General features: G+C 62.0%; 1 protein-coding gene and 1 long non-coding RNA gene across 2 annotated transcripts; one reads left to right on the top strand and one right to left on the bottom strand.

Annotated features, from left to right (window-relative positions):
- The first annotated feature begins 12,473 nt into the window (after positions 1–12,473).
- LOC121017988 (probable low-specificity L-threonine aldolase 2) lies at positions 12,474–18,377 on the top strand. The gene is made up of 7 exons (XM_040456557.1): positions 12,474–12,675; positions 14,415–14,498; positions 15,031–15,119; positions 15,537–15,722; positions 16,396–16,533; positions 16,783–16,975; positions 17,531–18,377. Exons 1-7 carry the CDS (start codon positions 12,474–12,476, stop codon positions 17,824–17,826), a joined length of 1,188 nt encoding a protein of 395 aa, XP_040312491.1. The 3' UTR covers positions 17,827–18,377.
- Positions 14,493–17,620, bottom strand: LOC121017989 (uncharacterized). Its single transcript, XR_005784980.1, has 3 exons — positions 17,513–17,620; positions 15,142–15,207; positions 14,493–14,634 (listed from the first exon to the last, which is right to left on the bottom strand). It is a non-coding gene; the product is annotated as an uncharacterized LOC121017989 (long non-coding RNA).
- Positions 18,378–20,083: the final 1,706 nt, after the last annotated feature.

Genomic DNA, 20,083 nt, shown 5'->3' with positions numbered 1-20,083 from the left:
TCCCCGGACTCCCCCAAACAGCATCGCCGGCAAGCTGAGGGTTAACTCCCGGGAGCTCCCAGACCGCGCGGAGTGGGGGGTGGGGGGCCGGGGGGCGTGCCTGTCGGGAAGTATGGATTTCTGCAGTGGTTTTACTGGAAAAGCTGTAGCTGAAGGTGGGAGGGGGTCACCATGGCAACTTCTGGCTATGGGAACAGGTTGGCTGTTGGGAACCAATTCTTCCAGGGGCCCAGGGGGCCCGTCTGGCGCTTGGCACCCGGGGGTAGGGTGGTGGAGGGGGGCAGGGCTGCCTCGCGGGGGTCCTCGCCTCCTTGGGGAGGCACAAAGACCCTCCCCAACCTGGAATTACCGACTTCCCCGCCTCCCTCCAACCTCTCCCCAGGGCCTGGTCCCTCATCAGCCGCCCACCCCCCACCCTTGTTGAAGCGCCCCCCACACCCAACTGTTAATCGATGAACCAATTACCAAGCGGCCGCCGGGGAGCTCGCGGGAACCTCCCTCTTAAAGCTTTGCGTTGGGAGAGGCCGACTCCGTGGCCGGGACTGAAATTCAGGGAATGCCATGAATCTCGAGGCTTCCTCTCCCAGGCCCTGCCCCACCAGCCCTGCCCCACCAGCCCTGCCCCACGGAGGGAGCCTAGGATTGCAGGGGACCGAGCCCCCACTCCCACGGGTCCCGACTGGGAAGTTCAAGGAAATCCTCCCTCCCCCACCCCCACCCCGGGCGAGGGACACGGGGACTCCGCAAGCCTGAGACCCGGGTTGGGGGCGGAAGTCCCGAGGCACAGAAGGTGCACCCCTAAATCCTGAAGACCCCTGCCGCTCCCATCCCAGGGGGATTCCGGGAGCCCCAGGCCTGTCCCAGTGGGATTCCGGGAGCCCCAGGCCTGCCCTCCGGTCCAGCCGTCTGCTTCGCCCTGTCCTGCAAAAGATCGAGCCCCCGGCCCGGCCCCCGAGGGCCTCCTGGGTGTCGGCAAGACCCCGGTGCCCCGCAGGACTTCAGGCCAGGGAGTGCTGGGCACTGCTGGAGGGAGGGTCGGGAGCTCCCAGGCCCTCCGGGCTCGGGTTCCTAGCCACCCCCCACCAGGGGCTGCGGGGGGGGGGGGGGGGGTTTACCCTTGATGTGCCCCCCCCCCCCCCCCCCCCCCCCCGCAAATCCTTCAGTCACTGGGTGGGCGGGTGCGAGGGGGAGGGGTGTGCCCGGGAGGCGCTTCCAGGAATCTCCAGTGGCGCTGCCCAAACGGCCAGGAAGAGGGCACGAAGAGGGCATCTGCAGCTGGCGGGGCCCTAGGGGACCAAATGAGGGGGGGGGGGGGGGGGGTGCTCCACCCACTACCCTCCCCCAGCTAAAGGGAGGACCACCCGCCTGAGTCCACGTGGGCACCGATCTGCTGGAGGTCCTTAGACGTGTGGTTCCTCTGAACCTCAGTTTCCTCATCTGCAAAATGGGCAGGATAAGACCACTCAGGTCTCCAGGGGGTGGTGAGCGCCGAATGAGACCACTAATGCTCCAGAGTGTTAATAGGTGCGGGATTCCTAGATCCCGCCCGGTTCTCTCCTCTTCCCACCCCCCACCAGAAAAGAGCTGGGCCCCTCCCTGAGGCATCCTGGGTTTTGCCGAGGGCTGTGGCTCCCCACCGTCGTTTGCGACCACGGGCGAAGCACCCCGGCGAACTGGCCTCTGTGAGCGCCCCCTGCCGGCCGGGTCCGCGCAGGCCGGAGCCCGGGTCAACCCGCCCCAGGTGTCGTCTCCCGCAGGCCCGCCACGCACCTACGGTTTCCCAACGCCCCTCGGTGACCCGAAAGAGTTAAATGGACCGCGGATGGGGTCGTATCCTCCCTCACCCCCGAGTCGCGGCCGTCCGCCGGGGCCGACTTCGGGGCCACCCAGATCGGCTCCGCCGCCCCCACCCCCACCCCACCCCACCCCCCCTCTTCCGCTGCTCCCCCTGCAGCCCCCCTCCCCTCCCCCATGCCGCCCAGGGCTTCCACCTCGAGCTCTCGGGTCTGCCGAATCCCGATAAAACATTTGGGGGAGATAAGTGCTGCGTATAAATAATTAAGACCACATGCATATTCGCCAACAGAAAAAAAAAAGTTTAAAACCCCCATTCCGGGAACAGCTGCTGTGTGGGGCCCGGGGCGGGGCTGCTGAGGCCCACCTCCACCCCACCCGCTCCTCTGGGGAGGGTCAGCCGGGACTCCTCCTCCGGCAAGCCCCGCCCCCAGCCCCAGCGCGACGCGGGGGCTGTCTCCCCGCGGGGCCCAGGGGTGGGGTAGGGGGAGACTAGCGCCACCGTGGGGGTGGCCTCATGCATCCCCAGAGGCCAAGCCTCCAGGCAGGGTCCCCCAACCCCAAGGCCAGGTGGGGTCTAGGGACCCACTTGGTACCCAATAAACATTTACTGGATAAATGAATGAATGGGCCAATGACTGAGGGCTCCTGGGTTCCAGCGGAGGGTCTGTCCTGAGCGCTGGCCGAGGACAGACAGCACTCCCCCCTCTCCCCGCCCCCCACCCCCACCCCAGGTGTCTGCAGACACCTTTTCCAGTTCCAGGTGCCGCTTGAGGGCCGAACTTCCAGAGGGAGTCAGGCCCCAGGCCTGGCCGGGTGGAGCCACCCCTCTCCCCTGCCTCCTCTGCCAGAGGGGTCACCATGGATTGCCCTGGGCTGGCCCTGCCCTGCCTCCGCTCCAGGACCTGTAGGGTTCCCTCTTCACAACAGTGTCTGCTCTGGTCCTTCCCGCTGGCTCTCAAGGTCCCCTGTCCCACCAGGCCCTGTGCCCGCTCAGGCAGGACAATTACAGACACCTTGCTGCAGGCCTTTGCCGGGGCCTGTCCCCTGGTGGCCTGCCCCTCTCCCCCTGACTCCTGTAAATCGTTTTGTTCACTCTGGGTTCATCTCCCCTCTTCCAAAGGAAGCCCCTCTCCCCCCCCCCCCACTCTGTTTTCTCACCCACATCATTTCAGGTATTTATTTCCTCTGTGTTCCAAGCCCCGTGCCGGGGGTCCCGAGAATAAAAGACACAGGTCTTGCCCTCCACAGCAAGTGACCGATGACAAGGTTCTGCTCTAAGGTAAGCCAGGTGCAGAGGAAACAGAGAGAAAAGGGTGTGTATTGTGGGAGAGGGCCGAGGGGCTGTTATGGAAGACATCCTGGAGGAGGAGACCAGCCGACCGGAGTCTGGGAGCCAAGTGGGATTCCTCCAGTTACAGAAGGGAAGAAGGGTTGACCATGCCCGGCCCGCCCCCCCCCCCCCCCGTTCTCCCAGCGCTGCCCCCTGCTGGCTCCACAAGCACCTGTGATACAGCCATGGGTTCCAATCCCGACTCGGCTACTCACCAGCAAGTTACCCTACCTCCTGGACCTTAGTTTCCTCACCTGTAAAATGGAGGTCATGGTCCCAGCTGTGCAGAGCTCCTGACCATCCATCCTTCGTCCTCTGTTCTCAGGAGGCAAAGCCCCCTACCCCAGCCCCCAGCACACGTTGGCAAATCTAATAGGCGCCCACAGCTACTGACTGGTGGATGGACTGAGGACCTTGGAGCTCTCCCCTGATCTTCCTTCTTCAGTGACAACAAATCCCAGCAGACAGCGCTGACCACTACTCACCCAGGACTCTGGGAACGCACCTTACACTCAGGATCTCCGGCATCTCATCCGGTCAACCACCCACCTGACCAGCGACGCGTGAGGGCGCAAGCTATGTCCTGCCCTTGACCCGGGCCCTGCAGGAGCATGGCAAATATTTGTTTGTGGAGGGAAGCTCCTCTCAGAGATCCGGGGCTGGAGAGACAAGTGGGCAGGGGTTGTGCCTCTGCAGGTGCCAGTCTGTGTGTTGTCATCTATTCCCAGGAAGGGATTCTGGGGTTCCTGATCAAAGACCCAGCTACCTCTGCCCCTCTCTCACACCCAGGGGCTAGGGTGAGCTCAGTCTTGTCTTTGCACCCAATGGGAACCAGAGAGAGGCCTGAGCCCCATCTGTGCCCATGACACTCTTGGTCTTAGCGTTTTTTTCTTTTTTTTTTTTTAAGGAATCTCTCTGCCCAACGTGGGGCTTGAACTCACACCCCTGAGATCAAGAGTCGCGTGTTCTACCCACTGAGCCAGCCAGGCGCCCCGACATCTCCTGGTCGTCAGATCCCACTGTGACCCCCGTCAAGCAGCTCAGGACTATTCACTGAAGCCGGCACTCCAGGCCCCTGAGTACGGGCTCTTTTTTCATTCTCCCATCTTGGACTTTGAACTCACTAGGCAGGTGTGCAGGATGAGAAATTCCAAGATCTAAGAGACAGTGATTTTCAAGCCTTCGTTCTGTTTGGATCGTGCCCCCTCTAATACAAAATGTTGGAGCTCATAGCTGTATATGTATAGTTATTTATAGATTACCAGAGTCCATGGGGCGCCCGGGTGGCTCAGTTGGTTAAGCGTCCGACTTCAGCTCAGGTCACGATCTCGCGGTCCGTGGGTTTGAGCCACGCGTCGGGCTCTGTGCTGACAGCTCGGAGCCTGGAGCCTGCTTCGGATGCTGTGTCTCCCCCTCTCTCTGCCCCTCCCCCGCTCATGCTCGCTCTCTCTCTCTCTCTCTCTCTCTCTGTCAAAAATAAACAAACATAGGGGCGCCTGGGTGGCGCAGTCGGTTAAGTGTCCGACTTCAGCCAGGTCACGATCTCCCGGTCCACGAGTTCGAGCCCCACGTCGAGCTCTGGGCTGATGGCTCAGAGCCTGGAGCCTGCTTCCGATTCTGTGTCTCCCTCTCTCTCTGCCCCTCCCCCGTTCATGCTGTGTCTCTCTCTGTCTCAAAAATAAATAAACGTTAAAAAAAATTTTTTTTTAAATAAAAAAAGATTACCAGTGTCCATGACTGTAGGACTGTATTATTTGCATTATAAAATATCCACCAAAGGTAGATATCTTAAAAGGATCAAATTTAAACACTTAAGCATAAAATTCTCCTCCCCACCCCAGGGGATCATCCTGTGTAGCTCACTTTGGAGACCAAGGTGGGGGGGGGAGGCTCTTTGGATCCCCAGCTGTGATGGGGTCTCCCTGGTGCCTCCCTTACTTTGATACATTCTCCAACTTCAAGTTCCAACCTTTCTTCTTCCCAAAGACCACCTCCCCCCAAAAACCACTCTGCCACTACGAAGACCGCGCTCTTCCTGATCCCAGCCATTCGGTCAGCAGCTGGGGAGCCAAGCTTGGGGTGCTCAGCGCTGCCAGCGGGGAAGGAAACTCGACTCGTATATGACACAGAGGACAGAAACAGGCCCACCAGGAACACGATAACAGAGAGACTGGGGATCCTAAGCAGAGAAACTTCCTGAAGTTGGGGAACAAGAGGGCACTCTTCAGTGACTGGTAACTGGCTGCAAACCCAAGACGCTGTATGGAGCACACGGCAGGTGTCAAACACATAGGAATGTTGTCCATAAACGAGGCGGGACCTGCCCCCAGGGCGCCGGACGTCTGTCCCTGGATCCAGACCCTGGCAGACGCTGGGCAGCCGTTCTCGTCCGTGTCCCTTATGACCTGCAGCTCCTCTAGGCTATTTGGGGCTCACCTGGGCCGGGCGGACGACGTGGGCTAGCCTGGAATTCTACAACAGATGCCCTTCCCCATCCTCGCCTCCTAGGGATAAGGGCCAAAGGGAGTCTCTAGGGCAGTGGACCCCAAAGCCCGGACCCCTTCTGTCCATGGCCACCCTCCAGAACCTTCTTTGCTCTTCCTTCCCACACAGCGTCTATCCCCCACCGGCTGCAGAAGCAGGCGATGGGAGGCAGGGGAGGGTCTCGGGGAAGGGCACCCTAACAAACTGGGGGGCAATGGTGGGAGCCGTGGCTTCCCACCAGGCAGGACCCGGAGCCTGGGGGGCCCTCATTCTTGAGTCCTCCGCACCTGGCAGGGGGTCAGCGTCTGTGGAACTGGACCCACCTCCACACGGGCCGCCGCGCCCAGGCCTGGAGTCTGAGCCCTCTGTCCTCCCTGCCTGCTGGGCCCCGGCCGCCAGGGCAGAGGCCCCCGGGAACAGACGAGGGCCCAGCCTGCACGAAGCTGACCTCGAGCCTCAGCCCAGGCCGGGTAACAGGAAGCCAGAGGCCGATGCCGGTAAGCAACGGAGATTCAGGGATCAGAGGTCTGCTGCCTGATCAGAAGCAGCCTGGAGTCGGAGGACAGATTACTGGAAGGAGGAGGAAGCTGCAGCAATAAATAAGGCCAGACCCCGAACACTTGCCTCTAGCTGACGGGAGCCCAGCCTGAGTGCAGCGCAGGGGCCCCAGGAAGGGGGGAGGGGGGAGGGCAGGAGGTGCAAGGTGTGCTTTGCTTGCAGCCTGAGCTGGGGGCCCTGGAAGGCAGGGATGGAGTGTTCGGTGTCCAGTGTCCCCGGGCAGGGCCTGAAACGCAAGGGATCTTCAGAGCTCTGCAGAAGGTCCCTTGGGCGCCGTCCCCACGCCTCCTGCTCCACTGCCGTGCGTCCCCCAGCCCCCACCCCCCCAGGGAGGTCCTTGAAGTGGGGACCCAGCCCTGGGCTTGCTTGGCTCCCCACAGGCCTCCCTGCCCCCACCCCCCCAGCTGATTCCTGGAAGGCTGGCTGCTTCCCAGCAGAGCAGAGGGAGCCCTGGGGCTACCGTCCCAGAGGATTTCCCAGGATTCCAGCCGCCCCACCCACCCAGCTTCCAGGTCTTCACTCTGTCCCCTCCGGGCCCCCTGAGACGCTCTTAGGACCTGGAGCTCCTCAAGGGCCTGCCCGCTGCGGCCCAAGGTGAGGGTGCCTCCGTGGGAGGGGTCGGATCCTGACACAACACCTCCCATCTTGGAAGGCTGAGCCCCCAGCCTTGCACAGGCTGGGGAGGGGCCCTGAAAGGCATTAAAGGCTTCCTGTCTGCCCACTCCGGGCCTCAGGGATGGAGGGCTGTGCTGGGCGGAGGCGGGATGGGGCAGTGCCTATTAAGCACCAGGTACTCTGAGGTTCGAGGGACCAAACTATGGTGGCGCTTGACTCGAGGCCTCCCTGGCACTTCTGACCAGGACCTTCCCCGGTTCCACCACCACTTCTCCCTCCTCATTGCCACCCTGACAGAGGCAACCAGCCCCGCCGGCCTGGCCCAGGGCATGGCGGCCATCCGGGAGCACAGCAAAGGGAGGATCTGGTGGAGGGAACATGACCTCTGTGTCTGGGGTCCTTCCTTGGATTTGCACTTTCCACCTCAGCGGGCATAGGGAGCGGTTGCAGGGAAATAGTCAACACGTGTAGGCTCAACGGGAAAGGCAGAACTTCCAAATTTTAGAAGAAAATTAGGAGGATATCATCACGACCTTGAGGAAAGGGAGCTCTTAAGCAAGACACTAATTATAAAGGGGGGGACGGGGTGCACAATGAATTCAAGGACATAAAAAGAGGAACTTGGAATCCATCAAGTATCCCATAGAAGTGCAGAGACAGGCCACAGAAAAGGAACTATTTTTTGGCACGACGTGCAACCAAGAAGAGTTGGTACACGGCATATGTGAGTGAGTGCCAAACCCAAACCGGTGAGAAAAGACTGAGGCTCTGCACCGAGGAGGAATCCAAACCAGCTAACACGTGGAGAAGAGGCGTTCAACTCCATTATGCAGGCGAAAGAGTAGATAAGAATCAAAACACGCCACTGCCCGCTTGCGCCGGAATGGCACAAGTCAGGAAGCGTGATCCTGCATTTCAGCCACTCTGGGAGGGGGTTCCGCATCGCCCCCTGGAGCCGCAGAGAAGCGTAGGCCGCCCCAGCAGGTCTGGCCGGGTGGGGGTGGGGGGCTCGCCCCAGGAAACATGAATGCGAATGCGCACGCGCACAGCGGCACCCAAACCTGACCGTAAGGCGGTCTCGAAACAGGCAGAACCGAGAGACAAACTGTGGTCCAGGCACACGGTGGAAAAACTACAGCCATGGCAAAGAATGAACCGCAGCTCCAACACGGATGAACGTTGCGGGCATAATGTTGACCAAAAGCAGCCAGGCTACCAGCGTGCACTGTGACTCGACTCATGGCGAGTTCAGAAACTAGCGGCAGTCAGCTGTTACTAAGGGACCCATCCATGGTGGCAAAACCATGAAGAGTGGCAGGTAACGATCATAAAAGTCAGACAGCAACAGGAACTGCTGGCAGAGGGAGGGTTTGTGAGTGACAAGGAACCTTCTGGAATCCTGGTCATGTTCTATTTCTTTTTTTTTTAATTCATATTTTTAAAGTTTATTTTATTTTTGAGAGAGAGAGAGAGAGAGAGAGCTAGCGGGGGAGGGGCAGAGAGAGAGAGAGAGAGAGGGAGACACAGAATCCGAAGCAGGCTCTGGGCTCTGAGCGGTCAGCAGAGAGCCCAACGCGGGGCTCGAACTCACGAACCGTGAGATCATGACCCGAACCGAAGTCAGGCGCTTAAGTGACTGAGTCACCCAGGTGCCGCATTGTAACTCTTTTAGAAGTACACGTGTACGTGAGCCCCCACTGTGCCAGGTCCTGGGCATCGGCCGTGCAGACCCCACCCAGCCGGCCCCTGATTGAGTTCCAGTGAAGGTGTGAGCTTCCCCTCTGCCTGCTGGACAGTGGGGGTGCAGCCCCTGCCCCCCTCACTGCCTCCATTCTCTCTTGGTCTCCCAAGCATGTGCCGAGAGGGCTCTGAAGGTGACTCCTCTGTTGTGCTCTGACATCTCCCTCTGCAGTGGGGAAGGTGCAGCAGCTCGGAGGGGTCCTCCGGTCCCCTTCCCTCTCTACACCAGCACGTGTGGCCTTGACGGAGGGGGGGGGGGGCAGCCCTCTCTCCTTTGCCCCCACCCCCACCCAGTCTGGGAAGATTATGGTGCAAACAGCTCTCCCTTGACTCCCAGGCTGCCGGGCCTGGACGCAGGCCAGCGCCCTATGGATCCTGCGGGCTCAGGGCCAAGAGGCTGGGATGGGAAGGACGTTTCCCCCAACCTGTTTACCGGGACCCAAGGCCGCTATCTCCAGTTCCAATCTGCTGCCTCCCTTTATCTCCGTGGGGCCAGCCCCTGGTTCCCAGCAGCGGCCTCCCGCCACTCACTTCCTGCCAGCGGCCCAGCGTTACAGGAATACGCACGCTGAACTCGGCTAGTGCGTGTGTGTGTGTGTGCGCTGCGCCCACACCCCAGAGCCTGCACCTGGAGGGGTGCCAGCGAGCCCGGGGTGCCACTAAAGCAGCCACTCTGAACTCATGTCTTGCCCCTCCCCCCCGCAAGCCTGCCCAATGTCCTCCCAATGCACGGGGGAGTGGCAAGTAGACATCTCCAGAAGGCCAGGGAGGGGGCTATCTTGGGGGCCTCCCTGGAGAGTCCTCCGTGGACAGACCAAGGCAGGACGAATGTCTGTTCCTCAGCCATTCCTGGCCTCCTCTTGCACGGGGACTCAGGGCCCTCCATGGTCAGAGCTCCTGACACGGCTCCTGGACTCCACGCTTCCCCAGGGAAGGGGTGTTGGGGGGAGTCAATCTGTATGTCCCCTTTTGTCTCTCATTCAGCTGGGATTACTGTGGGTCAGGGCCAGCCTGGGCATACAGGACACTCCAAAGGCCGAGGGAATCTCGGCCCTTTCCTATAACTTGCGGGCGATGGGAAGGGACGATACTGACACCCCCCCGGAAGGCAGGCCATCTCCCTGCCCTGCTGGCGCTGGGGCCAGAGGGGCTTCCTGGAAGAAGGGACCTCTCAGCTGAGACCCAAAGACTCGGAAGGCGATAACCAAGGACACGTGCCGATGGTTTCCGGGTAGAAAGGACACAGGTGCAAAACCTGGGGGTGAGAGCGAGGCCGGTGCACAGCGCATTCGGGGAACAGAGGTGTTGCCATCTGGCTGCCCTGCGGTGAGAGGGAGGGGCTAGACCCAGAGCCAGGGCTGTGGGGCGGGGCAGACCCGGAGGTGGCCTAGCCTAGGGCTGTGGCCTTGGGGGAGGAGGCAGCTGATGTGTGGGGTGAGGCGGGTCTGTGTGTGCAGGAGACTATCCCACGACCTTAGGCCTTTGACCTCCAGGGATGGCAGCTGGTTAGGGGGCTGGGCTCTCCTCTGAGGGGAAAGACTTAAGGGGTCTGCTCAGTGACCTGGGGTCGAGGGGAGGGGGTGCTCACGGGCCTTCTGTGAAGTGTTCCCAGCTTACCAACAGGATGACTCCGATATCAGCCGCAGCCAGGGACACACACAGGCACACGCGCACAGACACGCGTGTGTACACACACGTGCACAGGCACCCTGCACATTTGTACACGCACGTACACACACCTACACAGACACACTCACGCGTGCGTGTACACACACGTGTGCACCTGCAAACACATGCTCACACGCGTGCGCACGGACACACCAATACCTGTATACGTGTGTGCACACAGATACACACAGACACACGTGGGCGTAGACAGGCCCCCTAAGACCCAGCCTTGGTCAGAGGGCCTCCCCCCACGACAGGGTCCCAGAAACCAGGGCCTCTTGGCTCCAGGCCCCCACCCCTCCGGCCCCCTCCACCACCAAGGTGTGGGGGAACTGGCGGGACTGGCCCCGGGAGGGGGGCGGAGGGGAGGCTTGGACTGGGTGATGAGCCCTGTTAGGCCCCAGCTTCCCCCAGGAAGAGGCCGCCTGTCTGGGGACCCACCTCTTTGCCCCTTACTCCCTGCTCTCCCGAGAGCCACCATTGAGGCCCCAACCCCTCCCTTCCTGCCCACAGAGGCCTCTGCTCCCCACCCCACTTCCCAGCAGAAGGGCTGGAGCCAGACTCCGAGATAAGGGGCTTGTTTTCCAAGGGCCCGGAACTCAGTGCAGATTGTGGGTCAAGGCCAGAGGGGCACTGGGGTGGGGGAGGGCACGATGAGCCTTTACTTTAGACGGGGGTCCTTGCGGCCACTGATCCCACGGGGACTTGAGATTTCTGCCCCTTCAGGATGCCTGCGCTAGGCTTGGGGGGGGAGGGGGAGAGCCCCGGGGAAGTTGCCCCGACCTTGGATACAGCTGCCTCTCCACCCCTGCTCGATTCTCCCGCCAGGCTGGCCTTCCTTTGAGACCTACCCCAAGCCTTTGCCTCGAGTTTTCCCTTTGTCTGGTTAGCGACCTGCTCTGTCTTCAAAAGTCAGCCCAGTCACTGCTTCCTCCGGGAAGCCCACCCTGATGCCTCAGCCAGGCCTGCTGCAGCACCCCCCCCCCCCCCCCCGCCCCCGGTGGTGCTGACATCCCCCCTCTTCCCAGTGCTCCTCTCTTGGGCAGCATCCTGTCCCCACCCTGAGGACCCGAGCTCCGAAGGCAGCCTGGCCTTACTCTCCCTCACCCCCAGACCCAATTTGGAGCAGGCACATGGCAGACCTCCGATGAAGGCGTCAGTGTCCTCTTTGATCAGGGGTGCCCTGACCAGAGCCGAGGGTGCCTCTTCTGGTGAACTTGGGCCCTTCGGGACCAACTTCCTCCCATGGGGGACACACATCTGTGGCCGTACTCCAGGAAGGGGAGCAGCCGAGTGGGGCTGGGCACTCAGAGGGAGGCCTGTCCTTCTGTGTGAGGAAGGGTCATGCTGCAGAAGGTCCAGTCTGGGCTGAGTCACCGTGCGCCCCACAGCAGCACCACCAAGCCCCAGGGCCCTGGGCTGTGGCCAGTAACAATGATAATAGCAGTAGCAAGAAGTAAGCACTCACACGTAGCACTTACCCACAGCCCGGCACCAGGGTCAGCACTGAACACATTAGGTCAGGGACTCCTCAAAGCAGCCCATTCTGCAGTGGAGGAGACTGAGGCACGGGGAGGCTGAAAGGCTTGTCCAAAGCCGCACAGCTGGTAAGTGAGGACTGAGTCAGTCGGTCCCCTTCACTATTACCCTGCACTGTACCTCAGTTGGAGGTAGCCCACCCCTTCAGGGCAGGGGGTATGGAGGAGGGGGCTCCTCCTCTAATTAGCACCCCTCTAATTCTGCCTCCCATTGTACCCCATGAAGTGGGACGCTCAGACCGCTTGTGCCATCCTCTGTCCCTCTGCCTGGCATTTAGGCCATGCCTGACACGCAGGAGGTCCTCAAAAAAATCCATATCGAAAAAAGCAGATGGCGGGAGGCTGTTTTTTAGGGGCGACGGAAAGTAGTGGTTCAGAACGGGACCCTGGGGACTCCGGGGACAGCCGGCCGGGCCACCTCCGCCACATGTGACTGTAGGCATTAGCTGGTGCACGGCTCAGTTTCCCCGTCTGTGACTCCCTCTCCCCCAGGCCCATCTCGCGCCGTGTCCAACCCTCGAAGCCCGAACTACAACTCCCAGCGTGCCTCGGCACCCTCCTGCCCGAGCCTGCGCAGTGCCCGCCGGGACGAAGTCCGAACTACAACTTCCAGCATGCCGCGGGCGCTCCCGCAGGCCCTGGTCAGCGGCCGAGGTCGAGGTCGGGGAAGCCGTGCCGACCCTCGCCGCTCCGGGTAGCGCTCGCCCGGGAGGGTCGGGGTGGGGTCGGGAGCTGCCCCCGCCATGCTTCGTGGACTGGCTCGGGCCGCGGTCCAGCGGCAGGGGGCCCTCCGGACGCGGGGGTCTGGGGGCGGGGCGGGGGTCCCGGTGCACGTGGTGGACCTGCGCAGCGACACGGTGACCAAGCCCGGGCCGGCCATGAGGCGCGCCATGGCCGAGGCGGTCGTGGGGGACGACGACTACGGCGAGGACCCCACCGTCCGCGGTGAGCCGGGTGTGCAGGCCGGGGCCTGGGGTCGTCGCCGAGACCCCGGGGCGCTGTCCGTGGTGCTGGCGGGAGAGGCGGCCCCGGGAGCGCGGGTGGCGGCTCAGCTGCAGGCTGGGCGTGAAGCTCTGCGGGCCTAGCTGCTCAGTCTGTTAGGGATGCAGAGCCCCAGGTCCCACCCTTCCACCTGCTGAGGCAGAATCGGCACGCTAACAGGATGCCCAGGTGATGCGTGTGCACACTGAAGTGTCGTGCCACTGCTGGAAGAGATGGGTGTGGTCTCACCTTGCACAGGAGGGCTCTGAGATCAGCATCGCAGCGAGTGTGGCACACAAGGTCTCATACCCAGTAAACGGCAAGGCAGTATGTGAGCCCAGGTCTTTTCTCTAAAACCTGTAGCTCTTGTCCTGGACCCACTGTCTTTCCACGTGAAGATAAACAGAAAGCCGCTCTAGATAAGGGGGTTTTCCGCAGCCTGCACCTCTCAAGGAGCGGGCTCCAATAAGCTAGGGAGCGTTTTCAAAATTTTTTTTCAACGTTTATTTATTTTTGGGACAGAGAGAGACAGAGCATGAACGGGGGGAGGGGCAGAGAGAGAGGGAGACACAGAATCGGAAACAGGCTCCAGGCTCTGAGCCATCAGCCCAGAGCCCGACGCGGGGCTCGAACTCACTGACCGCGAGATCGTGACCTGGCTGAAGTCGGACGCCCAACCGACTGCGCCACCCAGGGGCCCCTAGGGAGCGTTTTCAAGTGACACAGTGACAGCACTCCCACCCTGGGTTGACAGTTGCGGACCACTGCTATTGCTGGGGTGCGTACAACCCTCTCCGGTGCCGGGGACAAGCTACAGGTTGCCACTTGAGCCCCCAGGGCCTGTCTGTGGGGCCAGATGGCGTCTGGTGATCATGAATTTTGCAGACACCTACTGTTGCCTGGAACTTCAAAAATGCTGAGCCCACTGCTTAGTAGGCATACCACCATGGGGTGGGGGAAGTGCTGGGGTTGACATGTGTCCACAGAGAGGGCCTTGACAACTGGGGGTGAGCGGAGGCGTGGAACTCACAGGGAAGGGGGACTTTGCAGAGTAGCCTCCTGAAGGGTGAGTGGAGCCCCCAGGCAAGGAAGGGAGCCAGCTCACCGGGTGGCGAGAAAGGTGTTTAGGATATGGATAAGGGAATGTGGCTGGAGTGTGGGGTGCCGGGGCCACCCCTGTCCCTGGAGGTGGAGGCAGAAGGCAAATCCCACTGCCCTTGAATGTCATGCTGAAGACTTTGGACTTGATGCCACAGGCAAAGGGGAGCCACAGCAGGCTCCAAAGCAGGAGCCAGAAGCCCCGCTCACCCCCTCCCCGAGTCCCCCCTCTGAGAGCTCCTGTCCTGTTCTGGGAGAGGAAGTCAGCAGAGAAACCGCAGGGCCCCACCTGCAAGGGGCTGATGGGAAAGGAAGTGAGACAGGTGTGAGGTCTGGATGGGACAGGGGGGTTCAAACCACAGTTTCAATTGGGGGGGGGGGAGAGACCGTGGCCCAGGAGGAGGCTGGGTGTAGAGGGTTCAGTGAGGGGCCTCTGGACCCAGATATGCGGTCACCAAGACCACAGACTGTGCAGCTGGCAGACCAGGGCTCTTGTCTGGCTTGGCCACTCACCTCATCACGACATGGGCTCACGGTTATGAGTGATGCAAGGAGACTGCCATTGTTGATGAATCCTCCTTGCACCCCATCCCTCTCCTCCTCAGAGCTGCAGGAAAAGGCAGCCACGCTGCTGGGGGTGGATCGGACCTTGTTCGTGCCCACCAACACCATGGCCAACCTTATCTCTGGTGAGCGGTGTCGGGTGACTCTGCCCTCCAGCCCCTCCCTCCGTGTTTCTCTCCTTGGTGCTGGAGGCGGGGCTGGGACAACATCAGTGGGGTCCTGAGCCATCTGGATTTCTGTTGGGCTCAGTCAGGAGGGCCCCTAGCAGGAGGGGAGGGGGGAGGAGAGTGAGGCCAGCGTGTCTGCGCTCCTCCCCCAGCTCCCTCCCCAGAGGCTCTCCCTGGGCCAGCCCTCTCCACACTGCCCTGTCTCCAGGTTCTGGTAACCACAGCCTTCTCTTGCCCCTTAAGGCCTGGGGGATCTTGCACTGTCCCTTCTGACTTCCCTACATGCTGCCACACCTTTAGAAGTTGTCCCTTTGTTAAACTCTCTGGCTCCCCAGTGCGCATGCGCCCTCGGTTTCCTGCTGGGCCCGACTGAGGCTCGTGCCCGGAGCCCCAAGGGGCAGCACCGTGGTGGGCTTCCAGTGCAGGAGACGCTCTGCCTGTGGGCCCCGTGGCACTCGGAGCCGACACTGCCCTCCCCCATCTATCTCAGTGATGTGTCACTGCCAGCGCAGGGGCTCCCAGCTCCTCCTCGGGCAGGAGAGCCACCTCCACGTCTATGAGCAGGGCGGGGTGGCTCAGGTAAGGACCCGTCACCCCTCACCTGGGGCCAGCACGAGCTGCTCAGCATTTCTGGTGGGAACCTGCTTTCCAGGCACCGCGATGGGACCTGCAGAGGGAAGAAATGGCCGGGTGGTGGCGTCTCTAAGGAGGCGGGAAGGAGAGCCATCCCCAGACTGACCACGTGGGGGCAGCCGCGGCTCCGGCCGCCACAGGGACACCGGCTGTGCTTGGTGTCCTGCTGCCCCCTAGTGGGTACCCAGAGCACACGGCCCTTGATTGCTGGGGCGGGGGGTGGGGGGAGCGCGCTAACCCTCGGGCTGCAGCACAGGGGCAAGGCTCCAGGGTCCAGAACTGGGGACAAGCAGACAGGACAGAGGTAGGAGGTGACCCTGAGCCCCTGGACCTGATCCTGAATCCCCACCCCAATACCTGCAGATTGCTGGGGTGCACTCCCACCCCCTCCCAGACCTGCCCCATGGGACCCTGGACCTGGCTGAGCTGGAGAGGATGGTCACACGGGGCCTGGGGAGCCCCTACCACCCGGTCTGTGAGCTCATCTGCCTGGAAAACACCCACAGCAGCTCGGGGGGCCGGGTTCTCCCCATCGACTACCTACGCCAGGTAGGCCCTACCCCACTTCTGTGCCCCCCACCCCACCAGCCAGCTCCTGGCTTCCTGTCCCATGGGGCCCCTCTCCGGGGATTAGGTCTCTGACACGGGCCGTGGGTGCCCATCGCAGCCAGAAGTGTTGTGGGAGGACATGTGGTCCCAGGCTGCAGATGTGAAGGGCACCATTGCCCCACTTTAGGCCCCAGAACAGAGACCCGTCCCCCACCCCTCCCTCCCAGGGAGCCCAGAGTAGCACCAGCTTGTGCAGGAACCGTCCCACTCCCTGGTGTGAGAACCTGAGTGCTAAGTCTCCGGACCTGCCCTTTGCCTGTGAGAAGGGCTGAGAAGGGCTGAGAGCATCTCCTTCACGGAGCAGGGGTGCGGCCTGGGTAGGAGGGGCATCTACCGCTCTGGCCACAGCCACCGTAGGCGTGAGATGAAACGCTCACCGTCAACCCCCTTTCCTAGAGGACGGCACCCAGGTCCAGGCAGAAGATGTGCCTGCTCAGGTCCCAGGCGGCCAAGCTGGTCACCAACCCAGCTCTCTTCACTCCGTACCCCCCACCTCCCACCCCCACCGTGGCTCCTCCAGGAACCAAACCCCGTGACCTTCTGGAGACCCATCCTCCCTCGGCTCCTGCCCCAAGCCCAGCCCCTCTGACTGTGGCCTGCACTTGGCCCCCAGGTGCGCCTCCTGGCCCAGAGCTGCGGGGTCCGGGTCCACCTGGACGGGGCCCGGCTGATGAACGCTGCGGTGGCTCTGCGCGTACCCCCCGCCCGCATCGTGGAGCACTGTGACTCTGTGTCCCTCTGTTTCTCCAAGGTGGGGAAGCCACCGGCTGCCTCCCAGACACAGGGTGATGGGGGTGCCCACAAGAGGAGTCGGAGCCGGGTGCCTGAGCTCCTATGAGGGCCGCTGCTGGCCCCGGGCCCCTCGAGCCCCAACCCCAGATGGGGCCACGGTGTCTGCCCTTCCCTGTCCCCTTCACATCCCCCTCCCCCCGGGGTGAGAGGACAGAGATGCACACCTGGGGGCGCAGGCACGCGGGACTCTCTCCTCTCTTCCTCCCAGGGCCTGGGCGCACCGGTGGGAGCCCTGGTTGGGGGGCCCAAGGACTTCATCGAAGGAGCCTGGCGCCTCCGGAAAGCCCTGGGCGGGGGGATGCGCCAGGCGGGGGTGCTGGCCGCAGCTGCCCTGGTAGGGCTGGCAGACGTGGAGGAGGTGCTGCTGAGGGACCACCAGAACGCTCGGAGATTTGCCCAAGGTGCCCGGACCTCATGCCCCCTCCCTCACCTCCTTTTGCTCCCGGAAGAGTGCCTTGGGGGTCCCCTGCAGCGGGACCCAAAACCCCAGCAGGGCCACATCCTTCTGATTCTGGAACACGAGGGTTAAGCCACTGAGCCATGACGGGTCGGGCCCCGGGGGCGAGGGTGGTCTCCCAGACCACGGTGATGCGGGGCCCGTACCACTAAACCCTCCGCGGGGGTTAGGAATTCTCATTTCCTGCGGGATCCGGCAGAGTGGAGCCTCTAACTTGGGCCTTACGTTTCCTAATTGAGTCCTCGAAACAGCCCCTTCGTGTCCCCACTTGAAAGAGGAGTAAACTGAGGCCCAGAAAGGTTCACTGATCCGTCCAAGGTCACGCAGCTAGTGCAGCCAAGTCTGTGGGACTCTGAGGTCCGTGTCAGGATTCAGGGTCTCTCTTTGCCCCACTCCCGTCGGGCTGCCCTCTGCCTTTCCCGGGGCGACAGGGCCGGACGGTGGAGGCGGTGGTGGGGTCCTGGGGTCGGGCTCCACTCACCACGGGACCTGGGCCCAGGGCTCCAGGAGCTGGCGTCCCCTATCTGCTCCGTGGATCTCGCCGCCGTGGAGACGAACATGGTGATGGTGACAGTGGACGGGCTGCCGCCCCAGGAGCTCTGCCGGCGTCTGCAGGCCGTGAGCGCTGACGAGGTGGCGCAGACCGGCCGCGCGGTGCGCGTGCTGCTGTTCCCCTGGACCGGGCGGTCAGTGCGCGCCGTGTGGCACCGCGACGTCTCCGCACGGGACACCGAGCTGGCGCTGAGGAAGTGGGGGTTCGTGCTGAAGCAGCTGGGGGCCCTGAGGACGGGGTGACCGGCCCCTGGGCCCCAGCCGGGCTCCAGGCGGGGAGCGGAGGTGTCCCGAGGGAGCAGGAGGCAGGAGAGGCAGTAAAAGGACACCCCGTTTCCCCCTTGTCTCCTTGGACCCCTGGACTTCCCACGCCCGGGGCGAAACCTTCCTCTGGCACTCGTTCAGCAAGCCCGGAGCGCCTCCTGTGTCGGGAACGGGGACAGGGACGGGGTGCCACAAATACCAACAGGAGGGACCCCATTCCAGCCCCTCACCAGAGCCCAGGAAGCAGCCAGGGCAGGGCCTCTGCTCCCAGTGCACAGAAGGGGAAGCGGCCCTGAGCCATCTGCTCAGAGTCACGCAGCAAATGAGCGTGTCCTGTGCTCGTATTCGGGGACACAGTGGGGAAAGGTGATAGGAAAATCAGAAAGGGATAGCGGGGCGCTGGATGGCAAAGAGCAGTAACTCCCGTGTAAGGGGGCTGGGCTTCAGCCTGTATTCATCTCTATGCATTTTCCTTTTTTAAAAATAAAACTTCTGGGGCGCCTGGGTGCCTCAGTCGGTTGAGCATCAGACTTCTGCTCAGGTCATGATCTCACGGTTTGTGAGTTCGAGCCCCACGTCGTGCTCTGTGCTGATGGCTCGGAGCCTGGAGCCTGCTTCCGATTCTGTCTCTCTCTGTGCCCCTCCCCTGCTCATGCTCTGCCTCTCTCTCTCTCTCTCTCAAAAATAAATAAACATTAAAAAAATAAGATAAATCAAATCTCCTGCTTACAAAAGAATATGTCTTTACTGTAAAGAATTTGGGATTGGATCTCGTTTTTTAGCAACTCCGGGGGTAATTTAGGCCCAGCTACAGACAGGGAGGCGAACCCTTGCACCCCCCGCTCCCCAGGGAACCTCAGCAGAGGTCAAGTTAGAGCCTCACAAGCTGAGAAGAACCCCCCCGCCCCGCCCCCATCCAGGATCTGGCGTGAGGCGGGGGGTCCTCTCCCGCCTGTGCTGACCTGACGGGAAGGAGCTTTGCTGGGTTTGCAGAAGGCATCTCTGGATGGACGGACACAGACACACAAACACACAGCTGGTAACAAGGTTATTGCCCTCGCACTCTTCATAAGCCACACGCGTGTGTTATTTATTCTGCAAAACATTTTCAGAGAGGAAAACAAGGCTCATCCGCACGTAGCATGAACTGATTTATTTAAGGACAAGTGGGCACACCGTTGCTACCTGGAACGGTAAATGCTAACGCACACATAGGAAGGGAAGCCCTCACTGGGGGCCCCCAGCAGTGCAGCCCCCGAAGGCCCCAAGGAACTTCCTGTAACCTTTGAAGTGATAAAGGGAGGCTGGGGGAGGGGAAGACCGAGACCAGAGAGGCCACCATCCCCCTCCCCCACCCCCACACACATCCCAGACTCTGGAAGGTCCTGAACCCCAAATGGGGCTGTCTGGGGCTTCAGGGACCCTTCTCCTCGGGGTCTCCTGCCTTCTCTACCTACAGGAGAGTGAGCGTGTCTCGTGTCTCCCGATGACCCAGGGTCTGCGTGCTGAGCCCCACCCACCTCCGTTCAGGAAGCCGGAGCCGCGGAAAGCTCCGGGCCCTGGTTTCTGCCGCTCTGGGTCACCTCGCCACCTGCCATGGCTCCCCCACCCCCACCGGGACTTCAGCACCTGTTTGTTTGGGACCCCCGGACATCCCGCAGGGAGCTGCAGATGGGAGGAGTGGGGTCCCGGAGTACCAGCCCGTCGGAAGCGGCAGCCCCACCAGGCCGGAGAACAAGGGGGCACCGGTGCATCCAGCCCACTCAGAGCCCTCTGCAAATCCCGGGGGGCTCCCAGGCACCCCTCTTCAACATCCTCCCCACCAACGCCTGCCCTCGAAGACCAGCGGACAGAACTTAGCCTAGGGGTCCACCTGACTGTAAGGGCATCTGGCTCTGCCATTTGCTCCGGGATGGTCAGGGCCTCAGACTTCCCTTCTGTAAAATGGGTGAATGGCAACTCATGTGAAGGGTACCCGAGAACCTCACAGGCAGACGAGCAGGCGGCACTCCGCATGGAGCCTGACTCAGTGGGTGTTTAAGGGGTAGTTGCTTCTCTCTCAAACTCACCCCTCCCCAGGTCAAAGGGTAGCTTCTGCGCCTGAGCCAGGGCCCTGGGAATGAGGACAGATGGCTCACCAGGACTGGCGGAGGAGGGCCACCGCAGGCCCTGCCCGCGAGACGCCAGGGGGCCCGCTGAGCACCCCCGCCCCGGCCCCACTGACGATCTCGGGCCA

The sequence above is a fragment of the Herpailurus yagouaroundi genome, unplaced genomic scaffold (genome assembly GCF_014898765.1).
Source record: "Herpailurus yagouaroundi ecotype Mexico unplaced genomic scaffold, PumYag 217, whole genome shotgun sequence".
NCBI lineage: Eukaryota > Metazoa > Chordata > Mammalia > Carnivora > Felidae > Herpailurus > Herpailurus yagouaroundi.
This window is presented reverse-complemented; position numbering and strand designations above follow the sequence as displayed.

What these genes read in the sequence shown, in the direction of transcription:
- LOC121017988 (XM_040456557.1), top strand. Translation starts at nt 12,474, where the DNA reads ATGCTTCGTGGACTGGCTCGGGCCGCGGTCCAGCGGCAGGGGGCCCTC. An exon ending in CGAGGACCCCACCGTCCGCG is followed by an intron (nt 12,676 to 14,414) that starts GTGAGCCGGGTG and finishes TCTCCTCCTCAG; the next exon opens with AGCTGCAGGAAAAGGCAGCC. An exon ending in CGCTCGGAGATTTGCCCAAG is followed by an intron (nt 16,976 to 17,530) that starts GTGCCCGGACCT and finishes ACCTGGGCCCAG; the next exon opens with GGCTCCAGGAGCTGGCGTCC.